Source organism: Carya illinoinensis, chromosome 15, assembly GCF_018687715.1.
Source record: "Carya illinoinensis cultivar Pawnee chromosome 15, C.illinoinensisPawnee_v1, whole genome shotgun sequence".
NCBI lineage: Eukaryota > Viridiplantae > Streptophyta > Magnoliopsida > Fagales > Juglandaceae > Carya > Carya illinoinensis.
In genome coordinates this window covers 39,379,679-39,404,248 of record NC_056766.1, presented here as the reverse complement: position 1 = coordinate 39,404,248, position 24,570 = coordinate 39,379,679, and the positions used below count along the sequence as shown (strand labels likewise).

General features: G+C 35.7%; 1 protein-coding gene across 3 annotated transcripts; it reads left to right on the top strand.

Moving 5' to 3' along the window:
• The first annotated feature begins 4,097 nt into the window (after positions 1-4,097).
• On the top strand, positions 4,098-19,340 carry LOC122297233. Of its 3 annotated transcripts, XM_043107222.1 has the most exons (9): positions 4,104-4,291; positions 5,857-6,426; positions 6,515-6,965; positions 12,959-13,019; positions 14,127-14,248; positions 14,999-15,089; positions 18,444-18,491; positions 18,935-19,009; positions 19,102-19,340. In XM_043107222.1, the coding sequence occupies exons 2-8, from the start codon at positions 5,943-5,945 to the stop codon at positions 18,983-18,985; spliced, it is 1,308 nt and encodes a 435-aa protein (XP_042963156.1). In that variant the 5' UTR covers positions 4,104-4,291; positions 5,857-5,942; the 3' UTR covers positions 18,986-19,009; positions 19,102-19,340. The 3 variants fall into 3 exon arrangements, with proteins under 3 accessions (XP_042963157.1, XP_042963158.1, XP_042963156.1); XM_043107223.1 differs by lacking the exons at positions 14,127-14,248; positions 14,999-15,089; positions 18,444-18,491; positions 18,935-19,009; positions 19,102-19,340 and adding exons at positions 13,163-13,251; positions 13,501-14,053 and having other exon boundaries at positions 4,098-4,291; XM_043107224.1 differs by lacking the exons at positions 14,999-15,089; positions 18,444-18,491; positions 18,935-19,009; positions 19,102-19,340 and adding an exon at positions 13,163-13,251 and having other exon boundaries at positions 4,100-4,291.
• Positions 19,341-24,570: the final 5,230 nt, after the last annotated feature.

Here is a 24,570-nt window from a genome sequence, read left to right as displayed (position 1 = left end):
GATTGATGCTTTTTTAGACTTATACAAAAGGTAGATGATTTTGTTTGAAAATTTTGAAAAGTAAAGTGTGCTCTTTTTGTCATATGCAAAAAGTAAAAGATTAGGTTTGAATTTTTGAAAAAGGAAAGTGTGCTCCTTTTGTCATATGCCAAAAGTAAAAGATTAGGTTTGAAGTTTTTGAAAAATGAATGATGTTGTCTTTGATAATTGAAAATGAAGAACCTTTTATTTGAATTTTTTGAAAAAGTGAATGATGTTGTCTTTGACATGTGAATTTTTTAAAATTTGAATATGAAGTCTCATATGCCTATAAATAGATCATTTGAGAGTTTCACATTCACAACATCCAGAGCATACAACATTCATTCAAAACTTTCATTCTCTCTTCTCTAAGCATTGAGCCTTAATCCTTATTCATTTTGAGAGATATAGTTTGTGCTGTATTATTCTTATTTCACTCATTGAGGAGTGTTTTCTGATAACCTACCCACTATCAGCTTTTGTATCAGAAAAATGGTGTGTATAACCCTTGTGCGTGTAGAAAGTATTCTACACGGGGAATTGTTGAATCACCACGTGTAAGGTGATTGCCAGTGTAGAAGGTGTTCTACACGAATCCTTTATAGCGGTGTTGTTCAAATGTGTAATAGGTTTCTATCTCCACCTAAAGGAGGTTGAATAGTGAATTTGGGAATTTTCAAGGGGTAGCTTGAGGCGAGGACGTAGGCAGTGGGGCCGAACCTCGTTAACATACTGAGTTTGCTTCTCTCTTACCCTTACTCTTTATATTTATTGTTATTTCATATTTTGTTTATATTTTATATTATATATTTGATTTATAATTGTTATTTTTTTAATACAACTCAATTCACCCCCCCTCTTGTGTTAGTCATCTGGGCAACAATGACATTGATAAATGTGGTTTAGATTCTTAAGCGATGATAATCATAATTTAATCAATGCACATTCACGAATCCATTTAATATATAGAAGTGATTAAAGTAGCGTCAATGTGCATTAGAGCGAAAGTTATTACATGCTAGCTAAATATTTCCCATTCTCCACTCATGTTTAACACTTTATTTTGCATATTTTTAGCACTTATTCACCATCTCATGCAAAAGGAAATGAGGGCATTTTTGATAATGTCTAAAAAAAAAATTAATTCTCATTGTGAATATCATTATAGATAGCCTTAATTAATAATTTTATTTTATTTTCAATAGTGAATGAATTTGCATCTTAAACTAATCATTCATTGAGGAAATGACTTAAGGACTTTCCTATTACTATTTGACAACTCTTATATTTAGGAGTCATTCTTGAAATAATTTTTAAAGTGAGTCACAAACCAAGCACGAGGTGCTTTTTTGAGTCCATAGAAAGCTTTTTGAAGCTTGTAAACATGTTTTGGATATTGGGGGTCAGCCATTCCTGGAGGTTGTTACATGTATATGTCTTCTGAAATTAAATCGTGAAGTAAAACATTTTTTTATGTCGAGTTGACGTATGAGCCAGTTTTTGAACAGGAGCTATAGTGAGGACCATTCAGATGGTTCCAAGTTTGATGACAGGAGAGAAGGTCTCGGCGTGGTCCAATCTGTCAACTTGATGATACCCCTTTGTTACAAATCGAGCTTTGAGTCTATCTAATGAACCATCCGGTTTGGGTTTTGGCTTGAACACCAATTTAGAACCAATAATATGCATGTCCGAGGTGCGTAGAACAAGTTTCCAAGTCTGATTTTTGTGCAGTGCCCTAAGTTTTTCATCCATTGCTTCTTTTCACCCAGGGTTAGCTAGTGCAAATCGTATGTTATGAGGTTCTTGAAAAAACAAAAGAGTAAAATAACAAAGTAAAGATTTGAAAAAAAAATTACTGCTTTTTTATTAAATGTGAACACTTGACACTGAGCTTACTAAATACATATGAATACAATGTCTATTTAAACATGAAAGCAAAATAACAAATTACTAGAAAAAATGCATAACAGATGGTATAAAATCCTGCAAGATTGCATAAAATCCGAGATATCCAAGATCGGATGTGCTCTACATCAGTTCTGATCTTAAACACCATTGAGATTGAACTGAATTTAGTTGCATCCGAGAGATACTCATCCTATTTTGTTGGAGTTTCCTTATCTTATTGAACTACTATTTTGGGTTGAACTTGTTGCCATTAAGACTCCTTCACCCATCAACGTCTCTTCATCAATATAGTATAATTTATGGGATTTATCATCCTTATCTCTTCGGTAGTTTTGAGACTCTTTATCACTCTATTGAATCCCACAAATCATGTTGAGTTGCGCTAATAGCACTCTATTACTCATTTATGATTAGGTTTCATGGATAAGTTAAATGAATTATTTGTTTTGTATATTTCAAATATATATGAAATATATTTTATATCCATAGTATATTTTGTCCATTGGAAAATACAAAACATTTGTAGTCCATTGGAAAAGATGCTCACAGACTTAATAAAAAAGAATTAGGAAACCGTCGCCTAAGTTATGCCAGTAATATATGTACTTTATTTTTATTTCATTTTATTATTATAATTTTTTATAAAAAAATATAATAAATAATTCAAATTTTCAAATTTTGAAATAAGAATAATATTAAAAAAATAATATTTTATTCAATTTTTATTTTAAACCATATTATCTTATCTCACCATCTAAACAATCTCTAAAAAGTACTAAAAAAAAATATCAGCTAAATTCTATCACAACTATTTTATAACATAAATAGAGAGTAGTCTTGATAAAATCAAGATTTTTCTAATAAGATAATAGGGTTGTATTGTATAATTGAAAAATAAAATTGTAAATTTTAATTTCTAAAATTTTTAAAAATATGTTTTAAAAATATTATTATAGTGATTAAAACTCAAGTAAGTATGTAGAACATACCATCCATATAACTTAAATAGAAAAATTTAATTTATAAAATTTAAATTTTAAAATTTATTTTTTTACATCGAATTATAATATATAAACATTTTATTAGATGCGTTCTACATATCAACTTAAAAATATAATTGTTCTTAAAAAGAAGCTGTGCACATTCTTTTAAAATAAATAAATATACATAGATATGAAACTCATATAACAAAATTATTTTTTAATTATAGACTCAATTTATTTTAAAAAAATAATTATGCAACACACACACACACTTTAAGGCCCCGTTTGGTTTTATAGATGCATACAATCCATCTAATTCCTCTGATCTCATCTCATTTTAATATTCAAACACTATTTAAATACAAATACGTATTTTTCAATTTTAATTTGTTATCTAATTATTATCAAATTATTATAACTTTTCCAACTTATAAAAAAAACACAAAAAATAATTCAATTTTTTAAATATCAAAACAAAAATAATATTTTAACAGTATTCTAATTTTATAATATTTTTATTCAACATTCTCTCTCATTTCTCAAAAGAAAAAGCTACTTTACCCTCTCATCTTAACTCAAATTATTTTCAATTTTGGCTACTATTAATATAATATTTCTTTTTTCAGTTCATCTCATTTGCCTAACTAAATGAGAACTAACTTTTTCATTAAAAAATTTTTAAAACTTCTAATGCAACCCAAAACATACCCTCATTCTTACATAATATATTAACTCAATTAGACGAATAAATTTAATTTTGTATATTTTATAGAAGTGAAACGATATTTATAATCAAGATGTGCATAAACGCTTAATTTTTTTTAAAATTAAATAATTATAAGACTTACATAGAAAATTAAATTTTTAATAATAAATCTTACTAACAAATGCTTTTGGCCCTCAATTTGAGACCCAAAGTATACCCTGAATGATTTTATTTTTTATTTTATTTTTTTATTTAGTGATTAATTATATATTTTTTAATAATGTTATGAATTTTTTTATTTTTAAAAAAATATAAAAAAAATAAATAAATCTAGCTTATTCCGTAAGTTTCCATACTAAATCGTTCGGTGGATGTAGCACGATTCAATTTGGATTATTTGATGAAATATTAAATAATTGGCATTTCATAGTGTGGAAGGTGCAATATTCGCTGGTCCAAAAGAAAACAGAGGGCGCCATTTATTTCTTATTTCAAAGTTTTGGCCGCTTGATTTGAAAAAGCACACCAAGTTCAAAAGGCGCAAAGCGTAACCGCCCAAAACACCCCCCTCTCTTCCCCCATTTCCACGCACACAAAAGAGCACAAGACGGAGAGATTTATTCGAGTGCCACGCATAGTTCCAGTCTTCCAACCACTTCAATTACTTCCGGTACGTCTCAGTCCTGATCTCTGGGTTTTTAACGTTAGTTTTTTTGGCTTTCTTAACGTGTTTATTGTCGCTCCTTATTTTTTTTCTCTTTACGCGAATGTTATATATAAGTAGTTTGATTTATATCTAGACATGGTTGATAAATTTATGTTGTGTTAGTAAGATGCTGAAGGAGGCGTGATGTTTCATGATTCAGTCTTTTTTTTTTCTTTGCTTTCTCGGCAGCAAAATTCAGTGCTTGATTTTGAGAAATAAATCGAAGAACTATTTTCCAGTCTACGAAGTACAAACACGTATGCTTGCGGGGCGGAAATCGTGTTTTAGGGGAAATTGCGTTACAGGAAAGAGTTCAAACCAATATTTGATGAGTGGGTAGTGGGAGGCACGGCAAAAATCATATTGAATCTGAAGCTTTAATGAAAAGATATTATGATGTCTAGAGCTATTGAAATCCATGAGAAAGTGCGATCGGAGAATTAAGCAGTAGAATTAAGAGAATCTTGACAGTTCAGTAATCAGTTAATGTAATACTTTTGTTTTTACAGCCCGTAGGGCTCTTTATTTGTTTCACACAACACTTCTGGCTAGTAAGAACCCTCAATAAACTGAAGACAATATCTTAAAATTAAAATCGACCAAAGCATGAGAAGATTTTGCTAATAAATGTTTATCTTAAAGACAATATTGTATTCTTCTGATGCACATGCATGCATACATCTCCGAGGGTAGCTGCACTTTACCCATTCGTGGTTTGTATTGAGTTTGATTTGTCAACCTCTATTGTAAAAGATGTACTTTACCCACTTGAGATCACATCTGTTACACACATGGAAAGAAAAAGAACCTCATCATAATCTGAACACAAACTCATGAACCAGAAGCAAGTACAATCATACCTTCTCGGTTTTTAAACCAAAGGCTGGCCGATCAAACTCAGCTGAACAAAGTATAATTTCCCTTTAGAAGAGCAAAATTTCAAACTTTTCTACTGAACATTGGCCCGTACTTGTCGCTAGATTTGTTTATGGATTAATTGCAAAATCAGAACATGAGTTTTCACGTTTCACAATTCGAGGCATCAATTTTCAATTTTTGCAAAAATGATACCTCAACTTCAAGAAACTCATAATCAATACTTCCTCAACTTTCAGTTAGAAAACTAATGGGAAGATTATGACACGTGGTATATTGTGTGTTTCTTGAAGTTTAGGTACCTGCAGTTAGTTAATGGGGCATCTAATTACTAGTTTTTTTAAGTTTAGATATCAATTTTGCAAAATTTAAAAACTGAGTCTTCAAATTACAAAAATGAGAAAACTTGTGTAATGATCTTACAATAAACCCTATGTTTATCAATTCCATTGATTCCATAAGCTTAATTTTGAACCCTCTTTTGTTTCTTTGTTTTTGTGTAACTATGTGGGTGCGTTCCTGTGCCTTTCCTTTTCGGTTTTTGTCTTGCCCTATTTTAGCTGCTTACCATTGGTCGGATTTCCCTATCAAAGTAGACGGCTGGGTTCTAATAATGTTCTATGTAATTTCTCCTATTGTGGTTTCTTTGTCAGACAAGGTGAATGATTGGCGAAATAGTGGTTTAATTTCAAAACACTAAAAAGAGATAAAAGAGCATTGCGTGACTGCCAGCGTGGAAATGTTATTGCAGAGCTCTGTCCCAAGTTCAATTGAAGCAGCTTTATCTTTTAACACTAATCATGGACAACGAGACTTAACATTTGAGTGGGTGAATGCTGAAACTAGGCAATCTTGTATAAATAATAATAATTTCCCTCAGGGTGGTTCGGAGCTATTGACTGTGAACACAGTGCCTAGGTCAAATTTCATTTGCAAGCAAGGGAAGCTCCTGAAAAGTTCTGTGGTAATTTTTCCTCTCAAGGCGGAAGTTGATAAAATATCTGTATTTGAAGATAAGAATGGTCCTTCAGGCACTCAAGCTGAGGATGCAATTGGTGATGGAACTGGAACTCCTACTGTCTCAGCAGAGAATCTGGCTGGAGAGTTTCATGCTGCCAATGCTTCAGTTCTCCATTTTGAAAATTTTTGCACGCATCCTTCTTCAGAAATTAAATTCTCTAACAAACCAGATGTGAATCTTGACTCCAAGTCTGTTAGCTTTGGTAAGCTTCTTGTATCTGACCCCTTTATGGGAACTGGATATTCGGATAGGTTTTGTTATCAAAACTAATGAGGTTAATAACATTACAGATTGCCGTAAGAATCAGGGTTCGACGGTTACAAATGAAGAGTCCTTTCTCGATGATCTATGCATCTCTACGCTAAGGAGTCATGGATTGCTGGAAAGTGTTTGCCCAAAAAGAAGTTGTGCTTCCCTAGAAATTCTTGGAATTGATAATGATAGTGGCTATACTCAGCCTTGCAAGCAGTGTGGTCGTTCAGATAATGTATTGAATATGTTAATTTGTGATCGTTGTGAAGAAGCATTCCATATATGTTGCTGCAAATCTGAGATGAAGATGTTGCCAATTGATGAGTGGTTTTGCTATTCTTGTTCAAAAGCGAACTGCAACGAGGGTGCATCCAGATTTCGACTGGGTCCGATAGCGATCATGTTGAAATACCCAGAGCCTTACAGATCTAAAGTTCGAATTGGTGAAGCCTTTCAGGCAAAAGTTCCTAACTGGTCGGATCAATCCAAGTACGTCATATTATTACCCTTAGTGCTCATCGTTAAACTCTTAGCTGTTGATATTTGTGTCTGTTTTGTTTCTTGGCAATTTATTTCCATTTTTATGTTTATTCAGATCATAAGAGCTGAATAATTATATATTGTCCTTTGTACACTGTTTTTATTTTATATTTTGCTTTTGCTTTTGTTGACCTTTTCCGGTGTAAGAAGATGATGATACTTTTTGCAGTTCTGTTTTTATGAGGATTATCATCTACTTAGTCTATTTTGTTTGATGACTTCATTTGTTATTTCAGAATTGCAGCTAGTACTGTTATTTTTTAGCTTTTACGTAATAAGTATTATAGAATATCGTTCTATATTCCATAATGTCCTGGTGGGGCTTCACAGTGTTATTGATTATTGTTGGGAATGGACCGAACAAACAAAGGCTAAGTTGAAGTAAATAATAACGGAAGTAATAAAATAAACAACAATCACACAAAGAACACCAAGATTTAAGTGGTTCAGTTCAATGTGAGCCTACGTCCACTGTTGAGGTTGGTTTCAATGATTTTACTATGAACAAAAGATAGAGTATAAGAGTATTGATCACAAAATCCTTAATCCTAAAGCTCCAATACACTCAATGGACTCTTAGGATTGTATACAAAAGGATTCTCAAAACTCTCTCTTTTTTGGCTGCTGAACACACCTCAAAATGAAGAGAAAATGATGTATTTATAGGACAAGATGCTAATTCAGAACATTCGCTCAAGCGGACGTCGAGCGAAGTGTCGAGCGCACGTTAGGGTTACATTCTCGCTCGAGCGGACAGTCGAGCGGAGGTCGAGCGGAACTCTCTGGATGAGTTCGCTCGAGCGGACTGTCGAGCGGAACTCTCTGGAAGATTTCGCTCGAGCGCACAGTCGAGTGGAGGTTGAGCGGAACTCTCTGGATGAGTTCGCTCGAGCGTACTGTCGAGTGGAGCTCGAGCGAAACCTTAGCTCGAGCCACGGTTGAGCCACAGTTAAGCCAAGTCCCAAAAAACACATTTTCAGCAGGAAATCAAGCCAAACTCAACAAATCTCCACCTTGGCTTGAATTCCGTCAAGCCTAAACAAAAAACCATTAACCAAGAAACCGAAACCCCTCCACCAAGTCCCCTAAGGGAATCACATACCCCGAACACCAATCAAGTCCAAGCAAAGTTTGAACTTGTATATTGGAATTGGCTTTGTCCTCATATCTGCTGGATTCTTAGTAGTAGCAATCTTCTGAATTTCTAACACGCCCTTTGTAACAACTTCCCGAAGGAAATGATACTTGACATCAATATGCTTTGTCCTCTCATAATACATTTGATTTTTGGTCAAATGTATTGCACTTTGGCTGTCACAAAATACTGAAATTGCATCCTGCTGTAATCCCAAATCACTGATCAAACCTTTCAACCAAATGGCCTCCTTAACAGCCTCAGCTGCTGCCATATACTCTGCTTCTGTAGTTGATAAAGCAACAGTAGATTGTAGTGTTGCTTTCCAACTAATAGCAGAGCCACACAAAGTGAAAACATACCCTATTAATGATCTTCTCTTATCCAAGTCTCCAGCATAATCAGAATCAACATAACCAACCACCCTTGAATTGTAGTCAGTTTCTCTGTCAAATATTAAACCAAGGTACGAAGTACCTTTCAGATACCTGAGTATTCATTTCACAGCTTGCCAATGAGCTCTACCTAGGTTAGCCATGTACCTGCTAACAACACTCACTGCCTGTGAAATATTCGAACGAGTACAAACCATTGCATACATAATACTGCCAACTGTACTGGAATAAGGAACACTAGCCATGAAGCGTTCCTCCTCATCTGACTGGGGAGATAGGGATGCTGAAAGTTTAAAATGTGTAGCAAGTGGTGTACTTACTAGTTTAGAATCAAACATTTCAAACCTTCGAAGAACCTTCTCAATGTACTTTCCCTGGGACAAATACAACTTTCTAGCTTTCCTATCTCTGTGGATCTCCATCCCCAAAATCTTCTTTGCAGCACCTAAGTCTTTCATTTCAAACTCATTTCTAAGTTGGGTTTTCAGCAAACTAATGTCAGATATGCTTTTAGCAGCAATAAGCATATCATCAACATAAAGTAGCAAATAGATGAAAGACCCATTAGATAATTGCCTATAATAAACGCAACAATCATGGCTACTCCTCACATAACCATGATCTATCATAAAAGAGTCAAAGCGTTTATATCATTGCCTCGGAGACTGTTTTAAACCATACAATGACTTCTTCAATCTGCACACATGATCTTCTTTGTCTTGAACAATGAACCCCTCCGGCTGATACATGTAAATGGTCTCCTCCAGGTCACCATGCAGGAACGCTGTTTTAACATCAAGTTGCTGAAGCTCTAAGTCATGTGCTGCCACTATGGCAAGCAACACCCTGATTGAACTGTGTTTCACAACTGGAGAGAAAACTTCGTTGAAGTCGATGCCTTCTCTCTGACTATAGCCTTTTGCAATCAAGCGTGCCTTGTACCTTGCATTTGCAATATCTTGGATTCCCTCTTTCCTTTTGAAAACCCATTTGCAACCAACAGTCTTCGTCTTCTTAGGCAACTTAACCAAATCCCAAGTTTGGTTCTTGTGAAGAGACTCAATCTCCTCAGTCATTGCTCCGCACCATTGTGCACACTCCTTACTTTTGACAGCTTCTGAATAACTGGAAGGCTCTTGACCATCTATGTCCTTTGTTGTAGTAAGTGCATACATCACCATATCTGCATGAGCATATCTTTGAGGTGGCTTGATTTGCCTCCTTTGTCTACCAGTAGCAATACTGTAATCTTGCTCACCCTGTGCGCCATCATCAAAATCAGGATCATGCTCATCTGAAGTGACATGATCTTGGGTGTCGTCTGGCATCCCTTTTGAAGCCTCAACTTGTGACTCCACCTTCTTGCCATTACTCTGCTCTTCACCTGTAGACACAGTAAACTCCTTCCTCGGATTAAGCATGGATTGTTTATCAAATACTACATCCCTACTAATTACAAACTTAGGTGATTTGGGATCAGTACACCATAACCTGAATCCTTTCACCCCACTAGCATATCCAATGAATATGCCCTTCTTTGCCCTTGGCTCAAGTTTTCCATCATTAACATGGAAATATGCAGGACAGCCAAAAACTTTTAAATTTGAATAATTAGAGGGAGTACCTGACCATACCTCATTTGGAGTTTTTAAACCAATAACTGTGGCTGGAGAGCGGTTAACCAAATAGCAAGCTGTATTGACTGCTTCAGCCCAAAAATCTTTAGACAAGCCGGCGTTTGAAAGTATACTACGGGCTCTCTCCAAGAGAGTCCTATTCATCCGCTCAGCTACTCTATTTTGTTGTGGAGTATGTCTCACTGTGCGGTGCCTCACTATGCCTTCATTTTTGCAGAATTAATCAAAATCACCTCCGCAAAATTCCATACCATTGTCGGTTCGGAGTCGCTTAACCTTCTTGCCTGTCTGATTTTCAATCAAAACCTTCCATTGTTTAAAGTTAGCAAATACATTGCTCTTATGTTTCAGAAAATAAGTCCAAACCTTCCTTGAGTAATCATCAATAAAGGTAAGCAAATACTGGGCTCCACCTTTCGATGGAACTGAAGATGGACCCCAAAGATCAGAATGAATATAGTCCACAGTACTTTTAGTTCTGTGAACTCCTATAGTAAACTGAACCCTGCACTGTTTTCCAAACACACAATGTTCACAGAATTCAAGTTTTCCTATCTTCTGATTGCACAACAAATCCTGCTTACTCAGGATAGACATCCCCTTTTCACTCATGTGACCCAAACGCATGTGCCATAGACAGGTGTTGTCTGAGTCTGAATTATCTGAAACAGACACTGTAGTTGTACCTGTCAATGTACTGCCCTGAAGGAAATAAAGACCATCTGTCATATCTCCTCTCATTGCAATTATGGAGCCCTTACTGACTTTAATAGCTCCACCTTCACCGGTGTACCGGAAACCTAAAGAATCAAGAGTGCCCAAGGAAATAAGATTTTTCTTCAAATTTGGGATGTGTCGAACATTAGACAATGTCCTGACAATCCCATCAAACATCTTAATCCTAACTGAACCAATCCCAATAATTTTACACGCCATATCATTTCCCATCAAAACGGAGCCACCGTTGACTAACTCATAGGTAGTGAACTAGTCCCTCTTGGGACACATATGAAAGGTACAAGCTGAGTCCATGACCCACTTGTCACCATAGCGACTATTTGAGCCACTAATTGCTAGAACAATATTTACGCCGTTAGACTTTTCATCAGCAACGCTAACAGCATTAGAGGAACTAGTGCCTTCCTCTCTATTTTTCAATTTAGAACACCCATTTTTGTAATGACCAAATTTATGGTAGTAATAACATTTAACATTTTTCTTGTTAAATTTCAACTGTGAACTGCCCCTGGATTTACTCCTGTTCTTCTCTGAACTTCTCTCAGGTGATCTACCCCTGCTAGATGAACCCTTAACAAACAAACCACTGGCTTGATTATCCGTGCCTTGTACACCCAATTTTGTTCTCAACTCCTTAGAGTTCAAAGCAGATTTTACATCTACCAAAGAGATGGTGTCTCTACCATACAACATCGAGTTTACAAAATTTTTAAATGATACCGGCAACGAACACAACACAATTAATGCTTGATTCTCATCATCAAGCTTAATATCGATATTCCTCAAATCCATGATAATCTTATTAAATTCATCTAAGTGTTCAGAGATAGGAGTATCTTCCTTCATTTTGAGTGTGTATAACCGTTGCTTCAAATACAAATGGTTGGTGAGCGACTTTTTCATATACAAGCTCTCAAGCTTGGACCAAAGATTGAAAGCGGTCTCCTCATCGGCAACCTCCCTCAAAACTCCATCCGATAGTGACAACAAAATGACACTATGTGCCTTCTCATCTTCTTCTCTTGATGGTGCAGGAGAATCCTCGGATACCTTCCCTTCCAAAGCTTTCGACAAGCCTTGTTGTCGTAACAAAGCTTTCATCTTGATGCGCCATAAGCTAAAGCTGTTTTGACCGTCGAATTTCTCCATTTCAAACTTTGCCATAGCCATTCCTCAAGATTTTGCAAAGAGCTTGACGCTCTGATACCAGTTTGTTGGGAATGGACCGAACAAACAAAGGCTAAGTTGAAGTAAATAATAGCGGAAGCAACAAAATAAACAACAATCACACAAAGAACACCAAGATTTAAGTGGTTCAGCTCAATGTGAGCCTACATCCACTGTCGGGGTCGGTTTCAATGATTTCACTATGAACAAAAGATGGAGTACAAGTGTATTGATCACAAAATCCTCAATCCTAAAGCTCCAATACACTCAATGGACTCTTAGGATTGTATACAAAAGGATTCTCAAAACTTTCTCTTTCTTGGCTGCTGAACACACCTCAAAATGAAGAGAAAATGATGTATTTATAGGACAAGGCGCTAATTCAGAACATTCGCTCGAGCGGACGTCGAGCGAAGTGTCGAGTGCATGTTAGGGTTACATTCTCGCTCGAGCGGACAGTCGAGCGGAGGTCGAGCGGAACTCTCTGGATGAGTTCACTCGAGCGGACTGTCGAGTGGAGGTCGAGCGGAACTCTCTGGAAGATTTCGCTTGAGCGCACAGTCGAGCGGAGGTCGAGCGGAACTCTCTGGATGAGTTCGCTCGAGCGGACTGTCGAGCGGAACCTTAGCTCGAGCCACGGTCGAGCCACAGTCAAGCCAAGCCCCAAAAAACACATTTTCAGCAGGAAATCAAGCCAAATTCAACAATTATGATTACCCTTTGTGTGTGTATTTTATGTGTCTACAGGTATTCTTTCTTGTCCATTTAGGATTTGCCATACATATGCCTTGTCGATGTTCACATTACGTATGCTTTAGTTAATTATGTCCTACCAGTATTCTTATTTTAACATTGATATTTTTTGTGCAGTGATTTCAATTGCATTGGTGAACCTTCTGAAATGGATCCATCTGAAACTTTTGACACTGATGTAAGCAAGCTCTGCTCCAACCTATGAAGTAGAGTTTTCTTTTTTTCTTTTTAATGAAATAGAGTTTTCAACTTAGCTAAGTTTTTGAAAAATGTTTAGGTCTTGAAAACTTGCCAATATATGTTGTTTTGTTTTATTTGTAGACTTGTACTGCTATCTTCTATAATTGGGGGAACCCAGTGTTGATTGCTAGGTTCATGCGTGGTATGACTTATGAGGACATTACTTGGAGGTTTTTTTCTCCTCCTCCTCCTAAATTGCATCTTGGCTGTGTGTAGCGTTGCTTTTGTGCTTTCGTATGAAGTGATAAGCTTACAACCTATTCACAATTTATTGACAATTCTAAATATAATAACATTTTTTTTTAAATTTAAACATCAAATCAAAAGAAAAAGTAAAAAAAAAATTAAAATAATATTATTTTATTGTATAGTTGTAAAAATAATAACTCTATCATTTCTCATTTTTTTTTTTTTGGTAGGGGGGAAATGAGCAGGGAGTTCAATTCAATGCTAGAACTTAAGATTGTGTATGAAATCCAGGATTGGGACTAGAGTGTGTTGCTTCCCAGAAAGCACAAATGCTTTAATTGAATGTTAAATACATATCTGGTATGGATATGACATAAGGGGGTGTGCATCATATTCACATCTGTAAAGCATAAAAGTTGAGTTGCATTTATGTTGGAAAGGGAGGGGACGTTCAGTCATCATAAGAGCAGTATAGCTTATAATGCTACTCTGTTGCTCATGTGCGCAATCAGAAGCGAAAGGAGGAATAGCCTGCCGCCCTTGATATTATACTCACCTCACTGTAGTCTATTCTTGCGGTTATTGAACAGTCAGTCAGTCGGTCAGATGTATCTGTCATTTCTTCTTCTTCTTTTCTTAGTATTTTTTTAATTTTTTAGATTGTAACTCTTAGGAAAAACTTTGTATACTATACACCCTGTTCTTGAGTATTCTAACTTTATTTTAAAATTAATTATCTTTTTGGATAAAAAAAAAAAACTAGAGAACAAGCAAAAATTGTAAAACTCTTTTTACAAGAAGTACTTAAAAAAAATTTGAGTCTCATTCTCCTCGATTTTCAAATTATCTTTGTTAGGTGAAACTTTCTGTCAAGTTTACCGAGCCGAAATCTATCAGTAATTGGCTTCAATGTCGTGAAGTCCTATATGCTGACTCACGGGAATGCGCTAAAGGGGCTATGTGCGGAAAGTGGCGCAGGTAAAAGCACACATACCATTTTTTCTTTTCGCATATTTGCTGATTAATCTTTTGGCATGGGGAATAGCACATCTAAGATTTGGAATAGTTATTATGTCTTTTTGGTTGTGCATTGTGCATATGCATGCAAATAGCTTTTCTTGGTTTTGGGGAATATATAGTCGTCTTTATGAGGTGGGAATAACAAATCATGATACCTAAGAATAGCTTATATGTACTTTTTTACAAGTAAATGAAATTTTATTTAATCTCAAAATGTGGTGAAAAAAAAATGCTTTGCAAGGCACAAGGGCTATAGAGGTAGAGCACCTCGTTTATGGGCACGCCATTAATGTTCAGTGGACCAATTATAATCGAAGGAATTGATGTTCTAGAGAACAGTCTTTGCAAACTTTTTTTAATTAAAAAAAAAAACAAAGAGATTGACAAAGTAAGACCCAGAACAGTAGAACATTTAGTAATTAAGGTCCCTATGGAACATATAAGACACAGGTATGTGCTATTGTTGTGAGCAATGTTATTTTCTTATCCTAAAACAAACTTCACGTGCATTATTGCTCCTTATTTATATGTCTTGTCTACTGCGTAGATTTTTCTCTTACATTATGCTTTTTCATCTCATGTAATCTGGCATGTGCATGATCTTTCTCTTCCCTGTTGTCCGTGTACATGATCTGCTAAATAGTCTCTGCCTGCATTTTGTACTCTAGTTTACGTTAGAGAAACTTTTAGCGAGATATTATGTTACAGGGCTCCACTTTCTGAAGTCCAAACTGCTGACTGGGATTGTTCGTGCGCTGTTCGTTGGGACCCAAGCCATTCCGACTGTGCTGTTCCGCAGGTAATAACATGTCTTGTATTCTAGCTCATCACCAAAAACTCTCCCGAATGATTTTCTTTTGATTCAGACCATTATAAATTTATACTTGCTTAGTGTCATTTTGCATGTTAATGTGGTAGTCGTAGGTCTTGAAACTTGTTTGTAACCGAAACAACCAATGGCAAGTTACTGTGGGTTCCAGCATTAGTTTGTTTCTATTAGCTTAAACGAATGCTGAATGTTTTATGTTGCTTTATAATTTGAGCAATGCATTCGGTGGGCTAGGATACCGTTCTCTGTTGTTCTAGAGAGCTAATATCAGAGTTCCATATTTGCTGAATTTTCACAGTACTTTTCTATTGCATTTCACGTGTTTATATACACAGTCTTACAAGAGAATATGGAATCAAAAAGGAATAAAAGACAGTTACAAGAATTGGAGAGAATAACAGAAATGCTTCTCTACGGTTCTTCTAGAACATGCTTAGTGCTATCATCTATGCTAATACGCCCCCTCGAGTCCAAGGGAATATCAACGACATTGAGACTTGTTGAAATTGAACAAATTTATCAGCAACTATTAGTTTTGTAAGAGCATCTGCAAGCTGGTCTTTGGAGCTAATGAAGGAAATAATAAGTGTTTTGGCTGCAACACGATCCCTTACAAAGTGAATGTCAAGATCCAAGTGTTTGGTTCGGGAGTGATAGACGGCATTGGTTTTACATGCAACATGTTGCTGCGAGTGATAAGGTCTTTGATGTACTTTCTCTGTAAGAGCAAAAGATCATCTCGTGTATAGTCTATTTCCAAACTAAGAAAATAAAACAAGGGTTCCAAGTCTTTGATTGGAAAAGCTTTACTCAAGTCACTGATGAGTGTGTCAATGGCAGAGGTAAGGGAGGATGTTATGACAATGTCATCAACGTAAGATAGATTCGCATAGCACCATTGGACAAAATAAACAGAGATGGATCAGCTTTGGAGGCTACGAAATCATACCCTAGAAGCCACGAGCTGAGCTGGGCAAACCACACTTGTGGTGCCTGTTTAAGGCCATAGATGGCTTTCTGTAGTTTGCACACATTGTTGGGATGGACCGGATCAATGAAGCCTTGTGGTTGCTGCATGAACACTGTGTCAGAGAGAGAGCCATGAAGGAAGGCATTTTGAATGTCGATTTGTTGCAAGGGCCACCCACAAGACACTGCTATGGAGATGATCAACTGGATGGTGGGTGCTTTTACGACTGGATTGAAGGTGTCGTTGTAGTTGATTCCAGCCTGTTGATGGTAGACCTTAGCTACCAGTCGTGCTTTCCGGCAGTCAATGGTGTCATTTGCAAGAAATTTGGTTCGGTAGATCCACCTGCAACCCAGAATGTTAGAAGCACCATCAGGTGGAACTAAAGTCCATGTGTGGTTCTGGATGAGGCTTTATCCTCTTCGTTCATGGCATACGCCATTTGGGTATTTTGGAGGCAACAGAAAAGCTGGAAGGGGTTTCGGGGATGGTGGTTGTGACTGTGAGACATTGTCGAGTGGGGTAGGGGATCGTGCCATCGATACGAACAAAGGGACGGGAGGAGTTATTTTGAGCTCTAGTTATGATAGGAGATCTGGGTGGAACGAGAATAGGGGGAGAAGAGGAATTGTTTGAAGAAGATGAATTAGAATGAAAAGATACAGGGGATCGGGAGGAGAAAGACGACTTAGGTGGATAAGGAAAAGGAGTCGAATGTGGGATGAAGGGAGGATGGGTAAGTGGGCCTTAGAGTTGGGTTGGATGAGAAGGGAGGAGGACACGGGTTTGGGCTGCGATTTGGATAGAGGAAAAGATTTTTCATGAAATAGCACATCTCTAGACACATAAAGTCTGTTTGTAGTTAGCTCTAAGCATTTGTAATCTTTATGAGAAGAGCTATAACCGAGAAAAAGACAAGAGGTGGACAAGAATTGAGGTGGGCAAGGAAGGGAACCATCAACATACTTGTAGAGGTCTTGACCTCTCAAATAGGCAGTGATTTGTACCTTCCATGGGATCATATTCCGTTTCCCTGGAAAAATATATGGAGGTCCCGGGTGCCTTCCAAAGTTGCCTTTTTCATATGGAGTGCTGTTCTTGGGAAGATCTTGACTACGGATAATTTGAGGAAGAGGGGTTGTGTCATGGTAGATTGGTGCTATATGTGCAAAGAGAATGGTGAATCTGTGGATCACCTGCTATTGCATTGTGAGGTAGCTAGGGGGTTGTGGGATGAGATCTTTCGAAAGATTGATGTTCCTTGGGTGATGCCCCTGAGGGTTGTGGACCTGTTGGGTTGTTGGAGGAAGTTGCAAGGTTGTCATCATGTGGCTGCGGCGTGGAAGATGATTCTGTTATGTATCATGTGGTGTCTTTGGTTAGAGAGGAATGCCCGGTGTTTTGAGGATAAGGAACGAACAAGAGTGGAGCTGAAGAATTTTTTTCTGCATACTCTACTATCTTGGTTTTCGGCTATTGTACTAAATGGGGATAATGCTCATGATTTTTTGTCTTTGATTCAGCATAGCTAGAATGTATTTAGGTGTTTTTCTGTACACTTCCGGTGTACATGGCTCATGCCTTTTTCATTCATATCAATAATATTTTCTCTTACCTATCAAAAATAAAATAAAATTTGTACCTTCCATGGAAGGTAATTATCTGTGGTTAATTTTGTGGAAACAATACTAGAAAAGGACGAAGCAAGGGAAGTGGTGGGATGGGGAATCGGAATAAGGGCCATGAAGACAAAGTGACTAGTGGTCGAAAGGCTCTTGATACTATATCAGAGTTCCATATTTGCTGAATTTTCACAGTACTTTTCTATTGCATTTCACGTGTTTATATATACAGTCTTACAAGAGAATATGGAATAAAAAAGAAATAAAAGACAGTTACAAGAATTGGAGAGAATAACAGAAATGCTTCTCTACGGTTCTTCTAGAATATGCTTAGTGCTATCATCTATGCTAATAGCTAATACAGATTTTTTCTTTATATAATTTGAAAAGTTTGTATAGGAGGCCCAAGTTTTCGCTCATTGTTTTTGAGGAGACCCAAATAACCCAGTAGCTAGAGGTACAAACAAATCCTTAAAAACTTGTTTAGATGAGTCCAGTATCGTCATAAAATGGGCCCAAAAATTTGGATATCAGAGACGTGCAAAATTTTTAAACAAACTTGGCCACAAAGAAATTCCTGTAGCTTGTAATAGCGACCAGCTCAATGCCATGGAAAAATCTTCAGGATTCGAATTTTATAGACGCGGGGCATCTCTCTCTCTCTCTCTCTCTCCCTCCCCGCATCGATATATGGCCTTTAATTAAATTTTGATACTCGTTTTTCCTTATCAGGAGGTGGAAACAAAACTGGTTCTACTGCATTTGAAGTATATTGAGAAGGTATGAAATCCCAGTTTTGTTGGTCCTAATTTTCCTTCTAATGGAATGTTATGCATAAAGGTAGTCTTGATATCTCTTGCATTTACTTTCTCAATGATTTATCCTTTAAATCTAAAATGCACAAAAAGGGTAGTTAAAAAATTTGGAGATGATTGTTTAGGAAAGTTCTCTGCTTTTCCTTTAATTTCCTCAAATAAATGAACCCAATCACTAATCAAGTCTCCCTTACGACCCCATTTTGATGCCATGTATGTGACAGTGCATGGGTGCATATATTCTGTGGATTTAATCACATTTCTTGGTTCATGCTTATAATTTTTTGTCCAAACTGTACCGTGTACACAAACACAATGCTACCTATGCATTTTTTATTCTGTTTATTTAGCAGATAATGTCTCTCCTGTGTTTATCCTTGCCTAAACATTATGTTGATTTGTGCATAGCTGAGATCTTGCCTAGCTGCTAAAAAGAGAAAACTAGAGTCATGCCATTAGAAACTGCTGGGAACTGAAAATTGTGTAAGTCTGCCAGGTTAATTTATTCTGTTCATGATAAATAAAATTTGAGTCTTGCATATGTGGTAATGGTTTTTTTTTTTTGTTCTCTCCAGTGTTTGTATACGTGTAAACATACTGAAAGAACAGTACATCTCCACGCTGTGCAAGTGCCAATGTAGAACTTTAAATTCCTTTTTTGCTCTTATTTTATTATTATTATTATTATTTCCTTTTTGGAGTAACTATTTCTTGCCCAAGTCTAGTTTTGATCTTTACCTATTCCACGCTTTGCGGTATCTCAACTTGTTGTATTTATAAATGCTCAGCAGAATAAGAAATATTCTTGGTGTTATGTCTGGAATTTGGACAGGTTTGGTAGATGAGAATTCTCATCTCAAATTCAAAAATTTCATTTCATCATTACAACTTTTTCAAAATTTTACACAAAATATAATAAACAATTTAATTTAATTTCAAAATAATAATAATATTAAAAATAATATTTTAAACTCTCGTTTTAAATTCAAAATTCTAATCTCTATTTCCATAATTACAGATGGGAATCCTCGTCTGGGTAAAATTGACGAGGCAGAGAGAAGAGACTAGTTAGCGTGCACACAATGAATGAACTGCGTTGAAAAGGTTAACTTAACTGGTTCAATATCAGTTCGGTATTGGTTTTCAAGGTTTGAAAACCTAGAATGGCAAAAGGGGCAGAAAAGGAAAATAAATATAAAAGCAGGGTCAAAATTGTCAGAGATCAGACTAGAGAAACAGAGGGAATAAATACAAAAAGCAGCGGCAAAATGGGCAGAAAAGAGTTAAACAACTCCTGCATGGTTATTGCCGCTTAGAATATATAAGATATAATCTTTTATATTATATATTTTTTTAAATCTTATGCTGTATGTTACACATTATATAATTAATATAACATGAAATTTTAATTTTATTGTTTATTTTTTCTTAACATAAACTTATTCTTTAATATGAATAAGAATAAGAATATTAATTTTCAATTATTAACGTATTATTTATCTTTATATATTAAATTACATATTGACATATATAATAGGGTATAAGTCCGATATCTAAGTGAGCAATAGGGGTGTAATTGGTTTGGCTCAGTCCAATTTTAGATATATTTTAGAATTAAATTAATATATATTGATTTTAAGATTTGAATAATTGATATTGTATCGATACTTTCAGTTTTACTAGTTTTGATATAGTTTTTTCAGTATATTATATATATACATATATTATAGTGATAATATAATGATATATTATAATTGTATTATAGTCTATAATAATATAATATTAATATAACTACTAATACTATAGACTATAATGATAATATATAGTTATTTATATATATAGCGGATTACTTACGAAGTATACTATTAGTAATCCACACCCATTATGGCCAATTATATATAGTATTAGTTAGTATACTAATACTATATATATATATATTATATAGTGATATAATGATATAATAATAAAAAAAATTTCTCATCAGTTATTATTCACCACTCCATACCACACACCTTATAAAAAATATCCATATATCCTATGAAAAGCATCCCTACACCTTATAAAAAACTATAAGTGTGTGGTGTGAAAATAAATAGTGGCTGATGTATAGTAAATTCCTATAATAATATGTACATAGTTATCTACTAATATTATATGTTAGTGATAATATGGTATAATTACTACTACTATAGTATCATATAGTGATATAGTATTAGTATAACTACTAATATAATATAATTTATATAATTATTTATATATAGTGGATTATTAATAGTATTAGTATTAGTGTTAGTATATATATATTTATATATATATGATAGAATCATATATTGATATAGTATTTGATTATGTATGTTAGTGATAATATGCTTGGTTACATATATATCTATTAATTATACAAAAGTGGAGTTCAAACTTGCATACTTGACATTTTCTCCGCATAAATCGGCTTAAAATTGGTTTCACTCAAATAAAGCATTCAAATTGGAAAAATGGTCAAGAGGAAAAAATGTCTTATTTGGAAATTTGAACTGTGTTTCAACCATATCTTGTGCCTATGAAAAATTGTGTTTACTTTGAAATTTGAACTGTGTTTCAACCATATCTTGTGCCTATGAAAAATTGTGTTTACTTTATTGCAATGTTTCGGCCAAGACTTGAAGTCAACGACATTTCGACCAAAATTCGAAGCATTGCAATGTTTTCTTCCTTGCAATGTTTTATGCTTTACTGATACAAAATGGACCCCTTTTTGGGCTTTTGAAATAGCCCACAGCAAAACTATCTAGAAGCTATGTTGATAAAATTCTCTTGATCATCATTTCGTTCTCGCCGTTTTAAGAAGCCACCAGAACTTACGTTCCATCCAAATATTGGCTTCATATATGGTGTGAAACATAGAACAACATACTTTGATGAGAAGTTTTTAGTTGGAGTGGGTGAATCCCATGTAAGTCAACAATCATTGAGACAGATTTTCATAGATTTTGCAAGACAATGGATGGAGAATTATCAAGAAATTGATGGCGTTGGCTCTATCTCTCTCCTTTGTCAATTTTCAACTACGGGAGTAATTTATTTCATCTACCGAGAGAGTTGGAAAACCATTCGAGCAACTGTAATGCACCTTGACACAAGAAAATTGAAGATGAATTTGAAAAGTAAAATCTATGGCTTTTGAGGAGCCATTGCCTCCATAAAGTTTCTAGATAATTAATCTGATGATCATTACATAGATTAACTACCTGTTTAAATAAAGATTACAATAAAATGTAATAGATCACTAACTGACCCATTAGCTAATTAACTAGCCCACTTGGTCCACGACCACTATGCTAAGGACTTGGTCCAACAATCGTTCATAAAGACTAAATTACTGAAATGTCTTACTTAATAAACAAATAGACAATTGTACCCTTATAACCCTAAATATAAAAGGCATCTCATTTTATGGTCTTCAAATTCCAAAAGCTTTCTTCATCCTCTTTGCCTCTACTCTCGTGTCTTGGTCTGAAACCCTAATAGTGCCCTTCTCTTCAAAAGATCTTGCCCACAAGATTTGGAAACCTTTTCTTCAGATTATCGGGGTCTTCCCAAGTTGAATCTTCTATGGTGGAGCCCTTCCAATGAGTGAGAACCTTGACGCCAGCTCTCCGTCTTCTTTTCTTCAACCTTCTCTCCAGGATGGTCTTAGGTTTTGGCATTAGAGCCCCCTCTGGTGTCATCTAAGCAATTGAGAGTGGGCTTGAACATTGGTTCCAAGTTTGGATCTGGGCTTCTCAAGGTAAATCCAAGTGATACGCAACCTTCTCTACATGGCAGAGGATGCAATACAGCCCAAAGTACCTTGGGGACAACTTGAGATTTCACTGGAGTGCTACTGAATCTGTTAGTAAGGTCTCAGGCGTAGGTATACCCAATCTCCTTCTTGGTATTCTCTGTCTGTTCATTTAGTATTTGTATGCTGTTTCATCCTTAGTTATGCATCCTAAATATTTTCTTTAACTAATTTATTGATGAAATCTTGATTTATTAACTCCTCTTCCACTACATGTACTCTAATTGCACCAGGTTTGTAAGGTAATAATCGTGGTGGGGGAAACCCATAAACTATCTCAAAGAGGCTCAGTTGGGTAGAACAGTGTGTTGATGTCTTATAAGTGAACTCAGCTAGGGTTAGCCATTTCTTCCAATCTTTTAGTCTGTCACTTGTAAAACACCGTAGATAGCACTCAAGGTTTTTGTTAACCACCTCAGTCTGAGGGTGGTAAGCTGAGCTCAGTAACAATTCTATTCCACACAATCTGAATAGTTCTGCCCAAAATCGGCTTGTAAATACCGAGTCCCTATCATTGACTATAGTTTGGGAAAGTCTATGTAACTTAAATTCATTTTCTATGAATATCCTAGCCACATTCAGAGCAATATATGGGTGGTGTAGGGGTAGTAAATTGGAGAACTTGCTCAACCTATCCACCACTACTATCACTACTATATACCCTTCTAATGGTGGTAATCCCTCAACAAAATCCATATTGATATCCACCCAATTTTTCTTGAGAATGGGAAGGGGTTGAAGTAAACTTGCAGGGTGAAGGGTTTCAACCTTATTCCTCTGACAAGTGTTGCATTCTCTGATGAAGGTCCTTACATCCTTTCGCATACCAGGCTAGTAAAATTCTTTTTTTTTTCTTTTTTCTTTTTAACTCTGAATAAGTTTTGAATACTCATGAGTGGCCCCCTAATGGATTGTTGTGATATTGTTGCAGGATATGCTGCTGGAAGGGTACCAAAGTTCCTAAATGAAGTCTCCCTTTGTAAAAAATGAGATCATTTTGGAGTTGGTAATGGGAAAGGTCCAAGCCCGTTGATGATAGTTGTGTAACAGCTCTTGCAACTGGGGGTCTTGGGGGTGAGTTCTCTTTAATTCTTCTATCCACTTGGCTGGTAACATGCTTATGGCTTGTATGGTTGGTTTGGTTGGACTTTGTGGGATTTGGTTGGCTTGAGGTAGTGTTTGGGCTTGGTATGGATTGGTTGAGGTTTGGGTGGGTTGAGGAACTGTTTGGGTTGTTTATGGATGGTAATCTGGATAATGCATTTGCAACAGTGTTAGTTTTTCCAATTTTATACTCCACCTTGAAATCATATCCTAACAACTTAGAAACCCACTTTTGCTTGGCTAGGGTTCCTATCCCCTACTCCAATAAATGCTTCAAAGCCTGCTGGTTAGTGAGGAGTTCGAAAAATTGTCCTAATAAATAATGCCTCCATTTTCTCACTACCATAACCAATGCCAACAACTCTTTCTCATAAGTAGATAGGGTCAGGTTATTCTCCTTAAGAGCTTGACTCAGATAAGTTATGGGCTGCCCCTCTTACATAAATACAACAACTAACCCTTTCCCCGAAGTATCACACTCAATAATGAACTACTTAGTAAAATTTGGTACCTTAAGAATTGGTGGATTTGTCATGGCTTCCTTGAGCTGCTTAAAGGCCTAGATTTCCTTGTCAGTTCAGTTGAATGCATTCTTCTTGAGCAATGCCGTGAGTAGTGTTGCTTTCATGCCATAACCTGCAAAAACTTACGATAATAACATGTTAGACTTAAAAAACGTCTTAAGGCTTTTAGGTTAGTGGGAATTGCTCATTCCTGCTAGTTGCTAGATTTTGTGGATTTGCCATCACCCCTTCTTTAGAAATAAGGTGCCCCAAATATTTCACCTCCCTGCTCCTAAATGTGCACTTAGATGCCTTAGCATAGAAATGGTGAGATTGCAGAATCTCCAACACAATACTTAGATGTTGCAGATGGTCCTGTAATGTCTTGCTATAAACCAAAATATCATAAAAAAAAAAAAAATACCAATAGAAACTTTCATAAATAAGGTCTAAAAACCTCATTCATTAAATCCTAAAAAGTTGAGGGAGCTGTTGCTCAGATGATTAACACAAGAGGAGGGATGAATTGAGTTGTATTAAAAAAATAACAATTATAAATCAAATATACAATATAAAATATAAACAAAATATGAAATATC

Excerpts from the sequence above, each read along its gene's own strand:
- LOC122297233 (XM_043107222.1), top strand. The coding sequence starts at position 5,943 with ATGTTATTGCAGAGCTCTGTCCCAAGTTCAATTGAAGCAGCTTTATCT. Across the intron at positions 6,427-6,514 it reads CTCCAAGTCTGTTAGCTTTG|ATTGCCGTAAGAATCAGGGT; the intron begins GTAAGCTTCTTG and ends ATAACATTACAG. Across the intron at positions 13,020-14,126 it reads CTGAAACTTTTGACACTGAT|GTGAAACTTTCTGTCAAGTT; the intron begins GTAAGCAAGCTC and ends TATCTTTGTTAG.